Consider the following 18,437-nt stretch of genomic DNA (forward strand, 5'->3'; position numbering starts at 1 on the left):
ATAGGAGGCTGGATTTGTAGGAAAACAATGCAAATATGACAATAAACAATCAAAAGCCCCTGAATAAACTATATCATGAACATCCACCTTCTTTTTACACTTTTTGGAATAAAATATGAGAATCAGAAATCAAATCAACGATGCCAGAAGTCGTACTGCTACAGCGGATACAAATTCTGGCGTGGTGTCATTATCCTGTATAACTCACTGGAAGCAGCAGAATTGTTTGGTAGCGACACAAACGATGACAAAGTCAAAAGATTTCCTGATTTTCTTTAGATCACAGAAAGTTGTTTGCATGTTCTTTATGCTGTGGTTTTCTGAATAATTATTCACGTGTTGCACTAATATATTATGTTTCATGAAGCTAAAGTAGCATCAGTGTGTTACAGTAGTGAAGATGCATATATTCAGTCACTTATCGTTATGTAATCTGTTAACAAGATTTACCTTTCAAAAAAAGGCCTGTTATTGTTCCCAAATTTTGTTAATTACATTTCTTCAAAAAAGTGCGACTTACAGTCCGAAAATACGATTATTTACTACTATCTTATTTACTGTTTTCATAGTTTTACGCCACAAATCTGGTACCTTTGCTTTGAGCTTCTCTGGACTTCTCTCTGTTGATGGTCCTGAAGAGCTGCAAGAGGAAAAAGAAAGAAATAATACGATCCAGAAATAAAATCGATGCTGCTAATCCCTGTATGACTCACACACACACTGGAGGACCAGTAATCACAGCTCTAAGCACAAGAAATCTATACCTGCTTAAAAAAACAGACTCTACACTTTACGGTGCTGTAGTGGGGCTAGAGGAGCCCGTCTATCAGAAAGGCTGTCTTTATCATCAGAGGAGAAAACAATCTGCATCAAAAACGCATACAGTCGCCATGACAACATGCACACAAAGAGGCTCCAAACACATGATTAAAGCAGAAAACGTCTTGATTAATGCACAGCAGCAAAGCAAACCTCATCATTACAAAACAAAAATGTTGTTATTTTTACCTGTTTGCACATCGGGAATCCTTGTGTTTGGTTTTCCTGAGGGAGGAGCTAAATGAGAAAATAAAGATAAAACAAGTTTTTAGCTGCACTATAAAAAATGTTTAGTACTTTGGTTTATTCACAAACATTCACTTTAATTTTCAAAGTCTAAAACAGCAGAACAGGATCATCTATATTTAAAGTTTTCAACAAAACATGTTTTAGTTTTGCCCTGAAATGTGTGGGAAAAAGATTAACTTCCTAAATAAATGTTATATTTTAGCTCCAGGTAATTTAAAATTGAAATCTCAAAAAACTTTCATAAACTTTTAGATCTAAATTAAAAGATTGAAGAGAATAATGTCTTTTTTTATGGCTGCAGTAATTTTAACACATTAATATTACATGAAAAAATAGTTGTAATGATATAGTAGAGAGTCCTCCTGTAGGAGTTTAATGATGAGCAGTTATTTGCTTTTCAGAAAACTTAATTATCATCTCTTATGTGGGATTTCATTTCTCTCTGTGGCAATAAACTTGTAAAATTGCTTCCAATATATTTATTTTTGTCTTTTTTTCATAAAAAACTTCCCCAAAATAATAAACATTTTCAGATTTTTGCTGCTACTAACTGTTCTCATACACTTTTAGTTTCAGCTTTACCAGATATCAGGTCTTTATTCTCTATATGAGCTGCTATTGCTCGTGTTATAGTGGATTTTGAGCTTGTTTCTCCTCCAGGGTTCACTGAGTGTTCAGTAAACTTTACTACCTCAATAGAGCTTCAATTCTCAAACAATAAATGATTTTCTACAGAGACAAATAAGAAAAAATACATATGCTTTGATAAGTTTTTTAAATCTTACTCTGGTTCCAGTGCCTGTTTGTGAGAAGGGCTTAACATGGCTGAAGACTGGGAACCTGTAATTGGAAAAAAAAGGAACATTACTCTTATTTCAGTTGTGTCAAACTCAAACATGGACAGAGGAGTTCAAAGTCAAAAACACATTTAAGATTGCAGGCTAAAACAGGATAAACATTTATTGAACACACTAAAACTACATTTTTAAACATTTAAAAGAGTTATTTTTTAACATTACTATGAATAAAAAAGGCAGGAATATTATTCCAAAATAAATCAACTTAAACATAAATAACTTTGAATACTTTAGTCTCCATAAAAATATATTTTGTCAAAATTATACAAGTTATAAATGAGCACAAGATAACATTGGGCCATAAATAACAATAAAATAAAATGATCTGGAGGGCCGGATAGAATTACCCAAAGGGCCGGATCCGGCCCCCGGGCCGTGACTTTGACACATCTTATTTAATGCAAAGTGTGTCAACTGAAGCAAATAATTTAGTTAAATTCAGCTCGAGGTCATCTCAAACTCTGCAACTTATAATTATTATAAATTATAAATATTCTAATTAAATCCAGATCCTTTAAAATTCCGAATTTCTTTTAATTCATTCTAAAATTTTTATCACGATTTGGTCATTTTTAAGTCAAAATAAAAGAACATATAACATATTTTCCCTAGAATGACAGAAGTTCATCAGAAATTCACCTCTGAGTTGTGGAACAGAGAAACCCCCGCCCCCCTTCCCATCACCCATAACTGAGCTATCTGTTTATGCTAGCTTACAGCCCCCCCCACGTCACACCCCCAATCTAACATCCAGCTGTACAGTATTAAGCCAAACGCCATCTCAGACGAGGAAAACGAAGACGTACATGGATCTATTTGTCTGCAAGTGGATGCATCAGAATGTGTATTTTCTGTCTTAAATATGCTCTTTTTAAAGCATATTTTCATATTCACAATATTCTGAATAAATAAATACTAAAAAATACTATTTTAAGCTTAATCTTCTTTATATATGTCAGTCATCATCAGAAAAATGTCACAAAAACATCACTTTCATTGGAGTGGGCCGGTTTTATAATGTCATTTCAACAAAAGCCTTCACAGGTATTTGCAGTTTGCACTGAAGCGCTTTATGTTTACAAAAAAGTAAACATGGAAAGATGGCATTTAGTAAAGGTAAAGGTGTTAACCCCAACATCCATTATAAAGCACCAACCGTGCAGCGTTTTGTGTGGGGAGCCGTCTGCACTGCCAGGCGCTCTGCAGCCTGCTGCTCCTGCATCAATGGGAGCCGACTCAGAGCAGCTGAAGAATGGACTCGCTTCACAGCCCTGAAGACAAACAGAAATAAATATTTATTTTAACTAGAAAAATCCTGCATTACCTGTGAAAATGCGGCTGTGAATGTTTTTTGCAGAATGTGGACGCTGAAGATGCTGAATATATTTATGGAATTGCTGAATGATGTCCCCAACGTGCTGAACATTATGATATCAAATTTGCAGAATTTGAAGAAAGAGAATAAAGAATTCAAGAAAATTTCTTGAGAAATTGTAAAATTTGCAAAAAAAATAAAAAGTAACAAAAATTGTGTAAAATCTTAAATTGCTTAAAAAGTTTTGATGCAAATATTGTAAAGGTTTCAAACTACGCAAAGAATTTGATCAATTTTGAGCAAAAATATTGTGTAAAATTTAAAAAATTGCATGACATTTAAGAATACCAAAAGTACAAGCATGAATTTCCTGAACTCGCTAAACGCTTTTAATTTCAGAACTTGCCAAAAAAATACAGAAATTGCAGAATTTGCAGAAAGTGAACAAAGAATGTGAAGAATTTCTTGAAAAATTTCTTGAAAAATCCTAAAAGTTGTAAAAAGTCACCATAAATTGTATAAAATCTTAAATTGCTTAAAATTGCTTAAAAATAACAAAAGTAGAAAAATGAATTTCCTAATCGTGCTGAACGTTTTGATACCATTATATACAGGTGTCAATGAACGCAAAGAGTTTGATGAATTTGGTACAAAAGGAAAAAAAAAATCACAAAAATTTTGTAAAATTTCAAAAATTGCGTGACATTTAAGAATACCATTGAAGTACAAGCATGAATTTCCTAAACGTGTTTAACGTTTTTAAATTGCAGAAATTGTAATAATTTGATTTAAAAAATCCTATTCCTTTCAGTGGGGCTGAAAAAAAAACGTATAAAATGCGTAAAATTATAAAAAACGTAAAATGTACGAATACTAAAAGTACTAATGTCCTGAGCGTGTTGAATGCTTTAATACCAAACTTGCAGAATTTGCAGAAAGTGAACAAAAAATTACAAAAATTTCTTGAAAAATCATAAAAGTTGCAAAAAAACACATTAAATTGTGTAAAATATTAAATTGACTGATCTTTACTAAAAGTACAAGAATGAGTTTCCTGTTTTTATGCCAATATTGTAAAGTATGACAGATTTTGTACAAAAAAAATTAAAAAATCACAAAAAATATGTACAATTTCAAAAATTGCATTACATTTAAGAATACCAAAAGTACAAGTATGAATTGTTGAATGTTTTTAATTGGACACGTTGCATAAATGTCATTAATTAAAAAAAAATCCCCATTCATTTTAATGGAGCTGAAAAAAACATTAATTGCGTAAAATTGTAAAAACCGTAAAATGCACGAATACCAAAAGTACAAGTGATAATGTCAACAAAGTGTTGAATGTTTTCATACCAAACTAGCAGTAATTGTTGAAACTGACGCCCCAAAACATACAGAAGAAAACATCAACTAATTATGCTTAAAATTCAGATTATAATCAAAATGTTCCAAAGGAAGAATAAGTTATGTATACCACAATAAGAGACGAGGGAAAAGGAGGAATAAAGACAGTCTGATAGAAAGAAGCAAAGCCGCAGACTAATCTGACACAAGTCCACTGACATACTTTGGCGTTTTCTAATTCCTCGGCCTCTTTTCAGTTGGAGTCGTCACGCCGCCTCATTCCTGTCTGTTTTCCTGCCAGTTCTGATCCCGACTTCCTCTAATCTGAACCCCATCCCGCTCTGGCTGAGCTAAGTGACAGTATTAACCAGATTTAAGCCTTTCATCAAGTGAAAGTCCCTGCTTGTAATTATCACGCTGGGAGAGACAATAAGTTGTGAAAGCACGAGCGACCCACTCGAAGTGGTAAAACAGCATCAGCTCCGGGTCGTTCTATACAAACCTCTTTCTCTGTAGAGCTGCAGCCCTTTTTGCTCGGTGATGGTGGAGAGCCCCCCCGCGGATCTATGGCCACACAAAGACAAAAAAAAACGATTATGGTTCCCCACCGCAGTGAGATCCTTCAGCAAAAACACACAAACATGAACACTAACAAACAAAATCACAGTTTAATCCTAAACATTCAGCCGGGCAGACAAACTTATTGTATTTCTATCTATTTTATTTATTCTATGGACATGAAAATTCAAAGACTAAATCATGCAAAAAAAATATTTTTATATCAGCAAATCTCTCCTCCCACATGTTTTTTCATCAGTTTCTTTCATTCCACCTCAGATTGTGGTCGTTTATTGCGTACTCCCAACTGTAAAATCAGTTAAATAAACCTTCCTGGGGTTGTTTTAGGTGAATAAAGTCAGACGGATGGCCTCAAAATACTTTTCTTTTCACATCTACAAAAATTATCCAAGTATCTCAGAAATTAGATTTGACTTAGAGCTGCTTCAAAAATAAGCAGGATCTGGGATACAAATGCCTGGATTGCAGTCTGCTGGGATGATTCTTCTTAACGCTAGAACACTTTTGCTATGAAAAGTTACACCAGTATTTTTTTACCTGACATAATATACCCATTAAATAATATTTGCCATAAAAAATACATCAAAATATGACAACAAATGATAAAGAGTGGTTTTCTTTTATTTTCAACTGTGGTTTGAGTAACAAAATAGAAAATAAAGACATAAGAAATCCCTAAAAACATGCTGGAAAATTGTGAAAAAGTCAACATTTTAAGAAAAACAAAAAACAAAAAGGGGGCGGGGCTGTTCAGTTCTAAAAGCCTCAGAGGAGATTTTGGAAACAGAAGCTTCATATCAACATGAAAAATTACTTTGAAGACATTTAGATTGCGGGATTTTGGTTAAAAACTTAATAATCATAATTAAAACACTACTGGGAACACTTTTTTAAAACTGTCATATTAAATTTAAAGACTCAATCAGTTGAAAATTGTGTTTTTACCATGATATTGTGTTTTTTTCTGATGATGGAGGACGTATATATGGAGAATTAACCTAAAAATTGATTTTTTTTTTAATTCAAATCGTTGTGAATGAGGAAGAGACGAAAATGATTGAATTTGGAAAAGAGTTTAGTTGTGACATAGAAGCTACAAACGTCAGGCCACAAACATTCTGCTCTGCAGATCCATGTGTGTCTTTGTTTTCATCACCTGAGCTGGCATCTGGATCAAAACTGTACACCTGGATTGCTTCAATGTCACTTTTTTGCACTAGTAATGTTAGGTTGGGGGGGCTACAGACACTATGTCCCAAAAAAACAACACTTTTAAAAAATTATTTTGGCTAAAAATGGCATAATTATAACTAAAAGACCTCTCTGAATGCTTTTAATATCAAAATATGATTAAAGTGGGGATTTTAAGTACATTTGAACCAAATTTCCAGTATCTAACTTTAGATTATCCAGTAAAATTCAGCAGTAATGTCACAAGCTGGACCCAGACCTGTGGCTTGTGCCGTGCCTCTGCTGGGGCTCTGCTGCTGAGCCCACAGCCGCTCCGAACTGTTGCTGTTGTTGTTGTTGACCTGGATGCCGTTCTGTTTCATCAGCTGCATCAACTCCGACTCCAGCGCCGCAATCTGTAGAGAGGAGGCGATCAATGCTGAAGTGGGGGAGCACTTCAACGTGCTCTGCAGTGAGATCGGACAAGTTTTCTGCAAAGCGTGTGACGATAAAACAATGCAGATCATATTTTTGTTGTAGCTAATGAGTTTTTCTAATAAAGGATGGCAGGAAACATAGATTAATGTGTTTGTTTAAATGTGAAGGGCAGGAGAGTGAAGGGAAGCAAGAGGAGGAGCTTGTGTGGAAATGATGTAACCGTTTTTATAGTTAACATCCTCATGAGCATCCTCTCCAACTGTCATATCGTAAAGAAGAATAATCATTGCCAAAATAAACCTGACTTTACAAAGTTTGTTCATCATGTCAGTCTATTTTCTTTGCCTACAAGGCATCAAATAAGTGGTCAGATAAAAAAAAGATGCTTTACCCTCACTTGAAGTCCCTGGATTTCAGCCAGATGAGCTTTTTCAGCCTCCTCCAGCCGCCTCCTCTCTGCATCCTCCTTCTGGATGAACTCCACCTCCCTGGATTACAGAGGAGCACGGCAGAGTGGAAGATGAGATACATTTATTTACAACATGCAGTGATCATCCTGAACGTTTTGCTCACAGGGAAAATCAAGCGACTAAAGTGTGTATTGGAATACACATTTTCTCCTTCATCAGTGAAGTCCCCGCCCCTCCTCTGTGGCGCCGGACTCAGTTACAGATAAGCATGGAGGGTTAGGTTCCTCACTTTGCTTTAATTTACCCCGCAGGGGCAGAGCCAATTATATGCTGTCAGACTGGAAAGTGAACAGTTGTGAAGGGAATGACCAAAAGAATCACATCATAGGAAAAGCAGAGATCTGCACTATATAGTCCCAACCTTTAAACCAGACCCTAAAGACTGTGAGCTGACTCTCTGAAATGTTTCTTTTTATCTAAGCAGGAGCAGGTTTGCATAACATTATATTAAATGTTTTAGTGCACGTCGACTCCTCACAGGTTAACAGGTATGACTCCAATACTTGAGTCAAACATGTTGGGATATACCAACTTTATGGGTTATAGGGTTTTAATTTTAATCCAATTTAAGTTTTTTTTTTCCAGAGATTAAATAATTAAGAAAAAAATAGTTTTATTTTTGACCTTGAAGTTGTGCTAAAAACATCCAAACTTGGATTATTATTTTTAACGATGAAGTTTTTACTGTACAAGAAACAGCAACAAATAGAGTGTAGGGAAAAAATGATTTGGCGATATATCGCGATATTTCATTTGGCAATACTTGTAAAAGACAATATTTAATTACTTATTTAAGACCAAATGAAATTGGGCTAAAAACCAACCCAACTTGGATTATTTTTAATAGGTTTTTAGTGTGCAATACATAACAACGAATAAGGGTGTAGGGAAAAGTCGATATATTTTATTTTATTTGATACTTGTATCGATTTAAAATGTTGCCAAGACAATTTTTAATTAATTATTTTTGAGCGAATGAAGTTGAGCTAAAAACAACTCAGCTTGGATTATTATTTTTAATGATGGAGTTTTTAGTGTACAAGAAGCAGCATCAAATAGGGGTGTAGGGAAAAAATTGATTTGGCGATATATCGCGATATTTCATTCGGCGAATTTTATCGATTTAAAATGCTGAAAGTACAAAATATTGAATGAATTATTTATGAGTGCCCTTTAATGTCTCACTTTTGTTTTTCACTTAAAACCCTGACTGCTAGTTGGCAGCACAACACACCGAGCCTCTTTGAGCAGCTCTACACCAAACCAAAACAACAAAATGGTCAAAATTAAGCAAGACGACTGTTTAAACTCACTTACTGGAGGCTATTCCAAATAAAAATCACGTGCCATTTAAGCTCAGTTAAAAAAACATTAACCCGTTCGATTAAACATTATTACTGAAGTTCAAAGTATGAAAAACTTAAAGCAGGTAGATACGGACTGCCTGCGGGTAAAAAAACTGGCAAATTTGTACGGAGCAGGCAGACGAACCGCATGACATAGCAAAAATCTTAGACTGCTCGGTAAGCTGGTATAAATGTTTGTGCACATTTTTTCTTTTGATTGCAGCTTTTGCACAGTCAATACGGAGCCAGTACACAAGGAGTGTCAAATTCAATCGCACAAGGGGACAAAATCCCAAACACACCTTAGGTCGCGGGCCGAACAAAAGAAACATTTATTGGACACTCTAAAAGTACATTTTTAAAACTTTAAAACCGTAACATTTTATTATAATTATGAACTAGATATATAGCATTACATGCAATAATACTAGTGTGAATTCTGTAAGATGAATTTGGCTGATGAAGATGCTGAAATAGCTAAAAACACTGAAGCTGATAGCTGAAAACACTGAAGCTGATAGCTGAAAACACTGAAGCTGATAGCTGAAAACACTGAAGCTGATAGCCAGCTAATACATTAGCTAAATGCCAAATTATCCTACAAACTGAAAAACTACTTAGGCCAGCCAAAACAGCTAGCATGTAGCTGAAATATTAGCTAAACTCCAAAATAGCCTAAAAAAATCTTAGCAAATTCCAAAATAGTCCAAAAAGCTAGCATAATGCCAATTTTTAAACTTTAAAACCATAACTTTACAACATAATTATAAATAAAAAGGCAGGAATATTATTCCAGAATAAATCATCTTAAACCTTAAATAACTTTCAATACTTTACTCTCCAAAATAATATATTTTGTCAAAATTATCCAAGTTAAAAACAAGCACAAGATAACGTCGGGCCATGATAATAATAAATGAATATGATCTGGAGGGCCGAACTAGAGTAACGTGGCATAAAGCAACACCCGTACGTCTTACGTCTGTGTGTAACTTACATTATCCTTACAAATACTTCATGATACAATTACCACACGCGTGACAATGATACGACGTTCCTTAAGGTGGCCGTACAAGCCTCAAAGGAACTGTGAGACACACCTGTGTTTGTTTTAAGCCCCTCCTGTCTACGACCCTCTACAAGCCTGGAGAACCTCAAAACCCCCAGCACCCGTAAAAGATGAAAATGACATCAGCTTTAAATATGTGGGATTATCTTCATCTGAACAGAAACTTATCTAAATGTTTAAAAATGCTTAAACCAAAAAAGCCGTTTTAGGATTTACAGTTTTGCTCATACGTTGACATACCCTGGAAGAAATGATGAATTCTTGGACATTTTTCACAAAAAGTAAATGATAACACAACAACTTTTTTTTTCCCCACTCATATTAAGTGGTTGGATTTAGCTATTTATTGTTAAAAAAGTTTTTCTTATGGTAAAGAAGTCCATTCTCCTTGACAAAAAAATGTCTTTAAATTCGTTGCTGTCTTCCCCGTTTGAGATCTCCCCGGAGTAGCTCAATAATATTGAGGTCAGGAGACGGAGACTTTCACCTTATTCTGTTCTATCCAATGACAGGTGGATTTAGTCTTGTGTTTTGGATCGTTGTCGTGTTGAAATGTCAAGGTAACTCAGAGCTGAAGAATGTAAGTTTTCATCCAATATTTTCTGCTAATGTGCATTTTGACTGTGTTTTTTTAAGTCTTTGTAGTGCACACATCCCCAAACCATCAGCAATCCGCCTCCGTGTTTCACAGTAGGAATAGTGTTTTTTTCATCATATGCCTTGTTGACTCCTCTCCTAATGTAGCGTTTATGGTTGACGGCAATCTTGAGCACTCCAAAAGTCTGGAGGCTTGTCTCTGTGCTGTTTAGGGTATTGTAAGTGAGATATTTGTAGCATTTCCTCAAAAAGGGCTTTCTTCTGGTGACCATACAGTCCATTTTCTTCAGGCATCTCCATATTTTACATCTTGAAACATCCACACCACAGTTTTCCAGAGTCCTGGATCCCAGCTGAAGTTATTTGTGAGTTTATCTTTGAATCCCTAACGATTTTTCTGGCAGTTGTGGCAGAAATTTTGTGTTTATGGTTTGATTTCAACAGAACCCCTCACTTTTCACTTCTTGATCTAAGCTTGAAGACTGCTGACTGGTATTCTTCTGTATTTCTTTTTATATATGGAGTGATATTTGTGCCACTATATTGCAAGTAAAAGTCACAGTTTTGAGATTGAAATTTTCTAAATTGCAAACAAAATGTAAAGTTTTAAGAATAAAAATGTATAATTTGCAAATAAAAATATTTAATGGTTAATTTGAAATACTTTTTTTTGCTTTCAAAAATATTTTTGCAATTGCAGCACATTTTTAGACCAATTATAAAGCTGGCACAAACATTACATGAAACAGAAACGTAGCAACGCAAAATCACAAAATTGCAAAACTATAATTTAAAAGCAAATTGCAAAAATATTTTTAAGGGCAAAAAAATTGTAATAGCAAAAATATTTTTTGAAAGCAAAGAGACGTATTATAAAGCAAATTAAATAATATGAAATATTTTTATTTATGAACCATGAGTTTTTATTCCTAACACTTTACATTTTGTTTGCAATTTAGAAAATGTTGGTCTCACTTTTGTTTGCAATATGCTGGCACTAACATCCCTCCATACTTACATGTATATCCCTTTCCAGTTTGGTACAGCTGTTACCTTTTCCCGTAGATTTATGTACAGCTCTTAAGCATTCCCATGACTCAGCATCCAGAAATGCCAGATGAAGGATACGAGGGTTCGTAGAGCCCAGAAACTCCAAGACCTTTCGTGTGCACACATTGATCACAGGTGTTCGAGTCACATGTGAGGATGGTTACCTTCAGCTGTCATTTGCGTCTTATTTTTTGAAAATAAGTGGCTTCACCCAACCACTAACTATGAGGAGATAAAAAATAAATAACCATGAAATCATCCTTTCTTCCAGGGTATAAGTAGCTTAAAGAGTTGACTCACTTCTGCTGGAAGTCTTTGATGAGCTTCTTGGCTTTGTTGTACTTCTTCTCCAGGGTCTGGTACTGGGCCTGGGCCTCCTTCAGGTGCTCGTTCACGGTGTGGCAGAGCGTCTGCGCCTCAATCCAGTAGCTCTCCAGCTTCAGCATCCTCTCCTTGTTCTCCTCAATGCTGGCCTTCAGCTGGCTCTTCTCCTTCTCCCAGCGCTGCTTCTCCCTCTCCACTGACGCCAGCTGGAACAGAAAATAAACTGATTTTAATCGGCAAACACGAAATAAACCCTTTTTGGTGTATTTTCTCACATTAAAGGATGAGTTGATGGATTTATTGTCCATTACATAGAAGTCCCATAAAAAGCAATTAAAACAAGTCGACACACACAACAAATCCTGACTTTTTTTCTTGAAAAGTGGAGTTAAAGCTAATCCTTTAATGGACAGCTATAGATTCAGTCATATCTGCATCAATCTAGTATCAAATCAGGCCATTAACATTTGATGAAGCGCCTGCATTATGTATTTCAGACATACAGCTTATCTCAGCATAAATGCACATGTGCATTAAGGCTACACTTAAGAAATCCTTTTTACAGGATGAAAACGATTTATCAAGAATGAACAACAAGAAGTATCTAAACTTCATTCCAGATTTTTTTTTTTTTTTTTTTTTTAAAAGACATGAAAATCAAACTTCAGCAGTCATGGTGGACAGGCATTCTGCTCGGGATGGTTCTGATCTCTTACCTTGCTCTTCAGCTTCTGGATCTCAGCCTCGGTCACTGTGTGTTTGATCTGGAGCTGTTGAGAGCAGAGGCGGGGAAAAGTGAAACCAGAAGAGAGGGCGGCCCCATCATCAAACGCATGGCTGCACAGCCTCTCTGCTGTCGATACGGGGTGAGTGACAGAGGCAACCGACCCCGTCCTGCCCTTGACAACATCCTAACTCCCACCCTGACATCTACCCACAGGGGGAGAGACAGTATAGCCATGCTTTACAGATACAGCAGTTTCTAAAATCAAAATGTATTTCTGCATCTAAAAAAACATTTTTACAATCCCCTGACAGATCAAATATACAGATCCAACATGGAAAATAAGGTTTATGAAAAGACAAGTGATGGCAGAGAGAAAAAATTTAGAATTTATTTCCAGCTATGAGGGAAAAAAATCGCTTTTAAAAAGTATTCAGTCATCCAGTAATTGTTCAAGTTCTCCCACTTAAAAAGATAAGAGAGGAATGTAATTTTCATCATGGATATCAACCAACTATGAGAGATAGAATGAAAAAAAAAATTCCAGAAATTCATATTGTCTAACTTTTAATGAATTTATTTGTAAATTCTGGTGGAAAATCAGTATTTGTTCACCTAAATTCAGGACAGATTTCTGTCTCTCACAGACCTGTATCTTCTTCTGTAAGAGGATCCTCTGTCCTCCACTCGTTACCTGTATTAATAACACCTGTTTGAACTCGTTATCTACATGAAAGACACCTGTCTTCAACCTCAAACAGTCACACTCCAGTCCTGGAGTGGCCTAGCCAGTCTCCAGATCTCATAAAAAATCGTTGGAGGGAGTTGAAAGTCCACGTTGCCAAGCGACGACCCCAAAACATCACTGCTCTAGAGGAGATCTGCATGGAGGAATGGACCAAAATACCAGCAACAGTTTGTGAAAACCTTGAAGACTTAAAGAAAACTGTTGATAGCTGTCTTTGCTAACAAAGGGTATATAACAAAGCATTGAGATTAACTTTAAATTATTTTTTTTACAAAATACTTATTTTCCACCATAATTATTTTTTTTTCCAAAATCAGACATTGTGATTTTCTGGATTTGTTTTTTCTCATGTTTTCTCTCATAGTTGCGGTTTACCTATGAATTAAAGGCCTCTCTCATCTTTTTACGGAGAAGAACTTGCACAGTTGATAGCTGACAAAATACTTATTTGTCTCACTGTATAAATGGTTAATATGGAGCTAAAATTGGGACATTAGTTTTGTACTTGAAACTTTTGTTTTGCACCAGTAGCTTACATTTTGTTCTTGTAAGTTAAGTTTTGTAGATTGCACATTTAAAAAAAATATAAGTTCCAGGCTGCAGGTACTAAACAAAACATTTTTTACCATATTTTACCTGCCTGGATGAACCAATCGTGGTGTGTTTTGATCATGTTTCTAGAATCTCCATCCAATCATGATGAGAGGAAGTTAGGGTGCTCTGCTCTCAACCAAACATGATTACATTCACACAGTGGGTACAACTATACAAACTCCTCAAATGTAAGTGATGTTAAAGACACTAAAATGTTTATTTATTGGTCAGAAAAGGATTATCTGTTTAATACCTCTCTAAGTTTGGTGTTATTAGATTTGTTCTTCATTAAAAAAAATGTATAGACACATCAAATATAAGTTATTCGAGTATGTTACTTCATCTTTCTTTTTACTTCATTGTCTATTTTTCTTTGTTTTCCCTTTATTGTGTGGCTCCTGAATTGCTACTTGTAGGACTATCTCAAGATATGTCTATAAGTATATTTAAACATAGATTCATATATGGTATATTTCTTAATTTGATGAGGGGCAGACATAAAATAGAATTTCATAGAGGTGTAAAATTGTAAAATGTATGTTGTATTCAGTAAATATCTTTGAATTTTTGATGCTTCATGAAAGGAAAAAAAATAAGGAAAAAGATAAAAATGAACTGCAATAATGAAAATACACAGAAAGACAAAGTTGAATCAACGTGTTTCCCCTAAAACAAGGGATTACATTTTTACTGGATAAAGGCTGCGGCGCCGGCAGGAAAAGCCGTCATTTAATCAAGTTGCACAGTGAGGAGCTCTGCAGGCACAAAGCGCAACACCAACCAGCCTCTCAGCTATTTCCAAAATGAACACTGACGACAATTTCATTGCACTCATGCTTCAGTTTACAGGCTTTTAAAAAAGCTTTTTTTGCTGATAAATACTCATAGAATTTGCTTCTTTCGTCAGACGCTAATTAGATAAAGAAATGAGGAAAAACTGTTGGATCTGCAGGAGAAATGAGTTCAAAGCCTTGGATTTATTCTCTGCTTAAGCCACTAATCATCCAGATTACGCACTAAGAACAGTGAGAAGCTCCTAAACATTTACAAAAGAGCAAAAGTTAGCAGAAACATTAGCATATTGTGTTTGCATCTCTAAAAAATCCAGGTGTGTAACTCGTTCTAGTGGGTGTGTGAGCACATGGACTTCATTTCAAAGCACCTTTTTTACCTATTTAAAAGAGACAACTTTGCAAGTATGCGGCCTTACCTCTCTGAACTTCTGGTAGAGTTTGGTGGCGTCTAACTCAGATGGAGACAAGATGTCTTCGGTTTCTGGTAAGTCGAACACCTCGATGTTCTTCTCTCCGCTTGCAGTTGTTGCTCCCGTCTCCTCGTCATCTGTGGCGTACTCTCCCGTCTGCTTCAGTCAGAATCGTAGATTAGAACCAGCAAATGTGCAAATGGGAGCGTAATGCATTATACATTATTGTTAGAAAAGTGCAAGTTCAATTAGACTTGATTTTCCATGTAATTTTGGAAGGCATTTCTTAAAAACACAAATAAAATTGGTTCTTGTAGCCTTTTTTCGTTGAAACATTTGCTTAAACTTGGTGCATAAAATCCCATTATTTCCCCTTTTTTCAGGGGAACTCTGTGAGCTCTAGAAACTAGATATATACGTATATGGATTCCAAAATAAAAGTTTCCATCTTCAACTATGCAACCAACATTTTTAAAATACTTTAAATAACTCAAACATATTTGAGAAGTTATTAGTTAGTAATTCTAATATTTTTTGTTCACGTCCAAATACTTATTTATTTTGAATCAATCGTTCTGGAAATATATGAAAATTAGCAAAATGACTGTTATTTTTCTCTTTACAAAGCTGTTTTCCTTTTAAAAAATACAATATCTCACCCTAATTTGAACAAAAAACATAATAAAATAGAATCAAATCATTGATCACACAAAGAGGAAATGACCTCATATGATAATAATTACCTAAGCCGAAAAACCAGCTGCCCTAATTTTTCTTTTTAATAAATTTCTTGTTATAAATGACTTTCGTTTTCTCGTGATGATGAGATAATGAAGAAGAAGAATGAAACGTTTCTCCTGCAAGAAGATGCCAATACTTTCCCTGTTTTAAGTCTCTTTTTTGTGGTTAACAACAAAGGCAACAGAAGAAAACACTTCACAGAGGTTGTTTTATTGCTTAGTTTTTGATTTTATTATTGAATCTCTGCCCCTCAAACGCCTTCATTCTGTCTCATGCCCCTACACCCCCCTCCCTTTATTTCCCTAAAAACCCAGAACAGATAGATTGACAGAACCCAGGGCCGATGAATGTCTTGGCATGATGCGTTCACTGAGCTCCGGACATTAGCGAACTCGAACAGCCACTCAGCCCAAGTCAATCCGCTACAATGGTTTTGTCATTTTTACAGCAGCAAAACAAAGCAGTTTTTCAGAAAAAAATGCTTATTAAATAAAAAAAATCCTATAAAATTCTGGTGTTCAACGTTATCTTTGATAAACTGCTTTGTTTTGCTGCGTATTGTACGTAAATGACAAAAGTATATTATAGTAGTAATTTTATATATTATAGTGGTCTAAGTTGGGCTGTTGGGTCCGCAAATGTCCGGAGGTCAGTGAATGCACCGTGTGGAGAAGCTCATCGGCCCTGGGTTCTGTCAATCTACCTGTTTGTTCGGAGTTTCAGGGAAATAAAGGGAGGAGGGCTGGTGCATGAGACGGAATTATACCCACTAAAAATAAAAACAGACTAAAAAACAACTTCTGTTTTCTTCTACAGTTTTATTGTTAACCACAAAATAAAGAGATTAAAATCAGGTGAAGTCTCGGGGTCTCCATGTAGAAAAGAGAGAGAGATGTTCTTCATAAACTGTCAATATGCTATATATTACTCATTATTCTTTTGTATATTGTATTTTACTGTTTAGCTCTTTTATATTGTATAGGGTATCCCACCGTTTTAGCTCTTTTTTATTTGATCCTTTCTCACTTATTCTGACTGTACTTGTGCTGTTGTAGGACTAATAAGGTTTTCTTTACTCTTAACTCTTATTATTTCCTTATACGAGAAAATAAAGTTCATTTTCTTGTAATAACGAGATAATGGAGCTTGTTATAACGAGAAAACAATAAAAACAAAAAAAGTAGAGCCGGCCACTTTCGGCTTCCGTAAATACTATTAGTTATACATTTTTAAAATTCCAAACCTGGCAACATAGACAAAAATATGCAAACATTAAAAACACAAAATACAATAAATTACTTATTTTTATTAAATTGCAACTCCATTTCAAGTGTTTTAGTGTTTTTTTTTACTTTTAACTGACAAAAATTTGTATTTTGGGTGTAAAAAAGTAAATTTGTAATTTAGCAAAGAATACAGAGTTCCTATTTCTTAAAACTCATTTGTTTATGCCAAGAAATGTAACCAAAAACACAGAATAGAGATGATAGATGAATCTAGTATATTTAGTACCACAAAACTGATTTTTTTCTAATAAAGATCTGTGATACGTAAACCCCACAGGTGGCAGAGAGGAGCCAAGCTGCTATTTCTCACCTCTTACCTGATTTTCCATTTCTCCTCACATCTACACCTGTCAGCCCTCATCCTGCAGCACCACCAGGCCTCATTCTGCTTATCAAGCACCACCACAGCCTCATCCTCACCCTGAGCGCCTCTTTTTTCTCTCTGTTTTACCCAAGTATTCCATTTTAATATTACATGGTGCTTAAGATTTCAAAAAGCCCACTTAGTTGCCCAAACTTTGTTAAAAATAAATTGATTTGACAGCTCGGTGAGGCGAAAGGAGACGGCCATCTTTTAGTAGATCCGACAGGATTTATGCTGAGGAATCTGAACATTTCATCGAACTTCTCAGTTCAAGTGCAAGGTTTCAAAATAAAAGTCTGTAAATTCAAGTTAAAAACCCAAATATTTCAAATTGAATAATATTTTCACATCATCTTGTCACACTTAAGCACATTTTGGCTTATGTGAAGAATTCAACATTTCCAGCATCTCTACTCTATGAGTGCATCAATCTATTCCTATAGAAAGATCAGTGACACGCATGTCCTGACTTCATCTTCTGTGCACATTCCCATCTCTGGTTCCATCTCCCCTCTTATTAAGTTGGCCTACATCCTCATCGCTTTCCCTGAATTCCCTTTCATCCATCTCTCCCATATCCGTGCTTGGACCTGATTTGTTTGCATGGGTGGCCCACACATGGTCTCCTTTCCATAATAGGCCTGCTTGTTGCCATGGTATCACTATCCTACTTTGAGGTCCCATTAAGGGTGGAGTTACACATCAACATGCGAGATGGTAGTCAAGCGCCAATTTCAGGGTGATAAACGGCAACATGGATCATACGAAAAGGACAGAACAATTTCAGGAGGAGTGATGTTGCTTTTAAGGGATGCTCAGCGTGTGACCATCTGCACCACGAATGTCTGATTTAAATACAACTACTGCAGAATAAAGACTAGGATGGCCCAATTTTTCAAAGGAGGACAAGTTTTGCAGTGAGGTTAGGTTTGGATGTTTATAGGGAAAAAATGTGTTTATGTCGTTTTAAAGGTGGATTTTGTTGGCTTAAAGATAGATTTCGATGCTTTATAAACCATTTAGTTCATTCAACATCACCTTGCATTTCTTGAGGTTTAGTTTTTTTATATTTTAACATTTTGATCAATGACATCTTTGAAGTTTTTTAGCATCACCTGCTGACAATTGGGAGAATAAAACCAAATA

General features: G+C 35.4%; 1 protein-coding gene across 6 annotated transcripts in view; it reads right to left on the minus strand.

The window, feature by feature from the left end:
* Positions 1 to 18,437, minus strand: part of ppp1r9a (protein phosphatase 1, regulatory subunit 9A) — an 80,699-nt gene that overhangs the window by 8,785 nt on the left and 53,477 nt on the right. For 4 of the 6 annotated variants that reach the window (XM_024299024.2, XM_024299042.2, XM_024299014.2 and 1 more), the window contains exons 7-16: positions 14,907 to 15,059; positions 12,347 to 12,400; positions 11,607 to 11,836; positions 7,166 to 7,262; positions 6,617 to 6,752; positions 5,090 to 5,151; positions 3,082 to 3,196; positions 1,854 to 1,908; positions 1,009 to 1,056; positions 592 to 640 (exon numbers count right to left, since the gene is read on the minus strand). In XM_024299024.2, the coding sequence (XP_024154792.1) occupies positions 592 to 640; positions 1,009 to 1,056; positions 1,854 to 1,908; positions 3,082 to 3,196; positions 5,090 to 5,151; positions 6,617 to 6,752; positions 7,166 to 7,262; positions 11,607 to 11,836; positions 12,347 to 12,400; positions 14,907 to 15,059 (999 nt within the window). The remainder of the gene's footprint in view (positions 1 to 591; positions 641 to 1,008; positions 1,057 to 1,853; positions 1,909 to 3,081; positions 3,197 to 5,089; positions 5,152 to 6,616; positions 6,753 to 7,165; positions 7,263 to 11,606; positions 11,837 to 12,346; positions 12,401 to 14,906; positions 15,060 to 18,437) is intronic. The other 2 variants (XM_024299048.2, XM_024299032.2) reach the window with 1 other exon arrangement.

Source organism: Oryzias melastigma, linkage group LG11, assembly GCF_002922805.2.
Source record: "Oryzias melastigma strain HK-1 linkage group LG11, ASM292280v2, whole genome shotgun sequence".
NCBI lineage: Eukaryota > Metazoa > Chordata > Actinopteri > Beloniformes > Adrianichthyidae > Oryzias > Oryzias melastigma.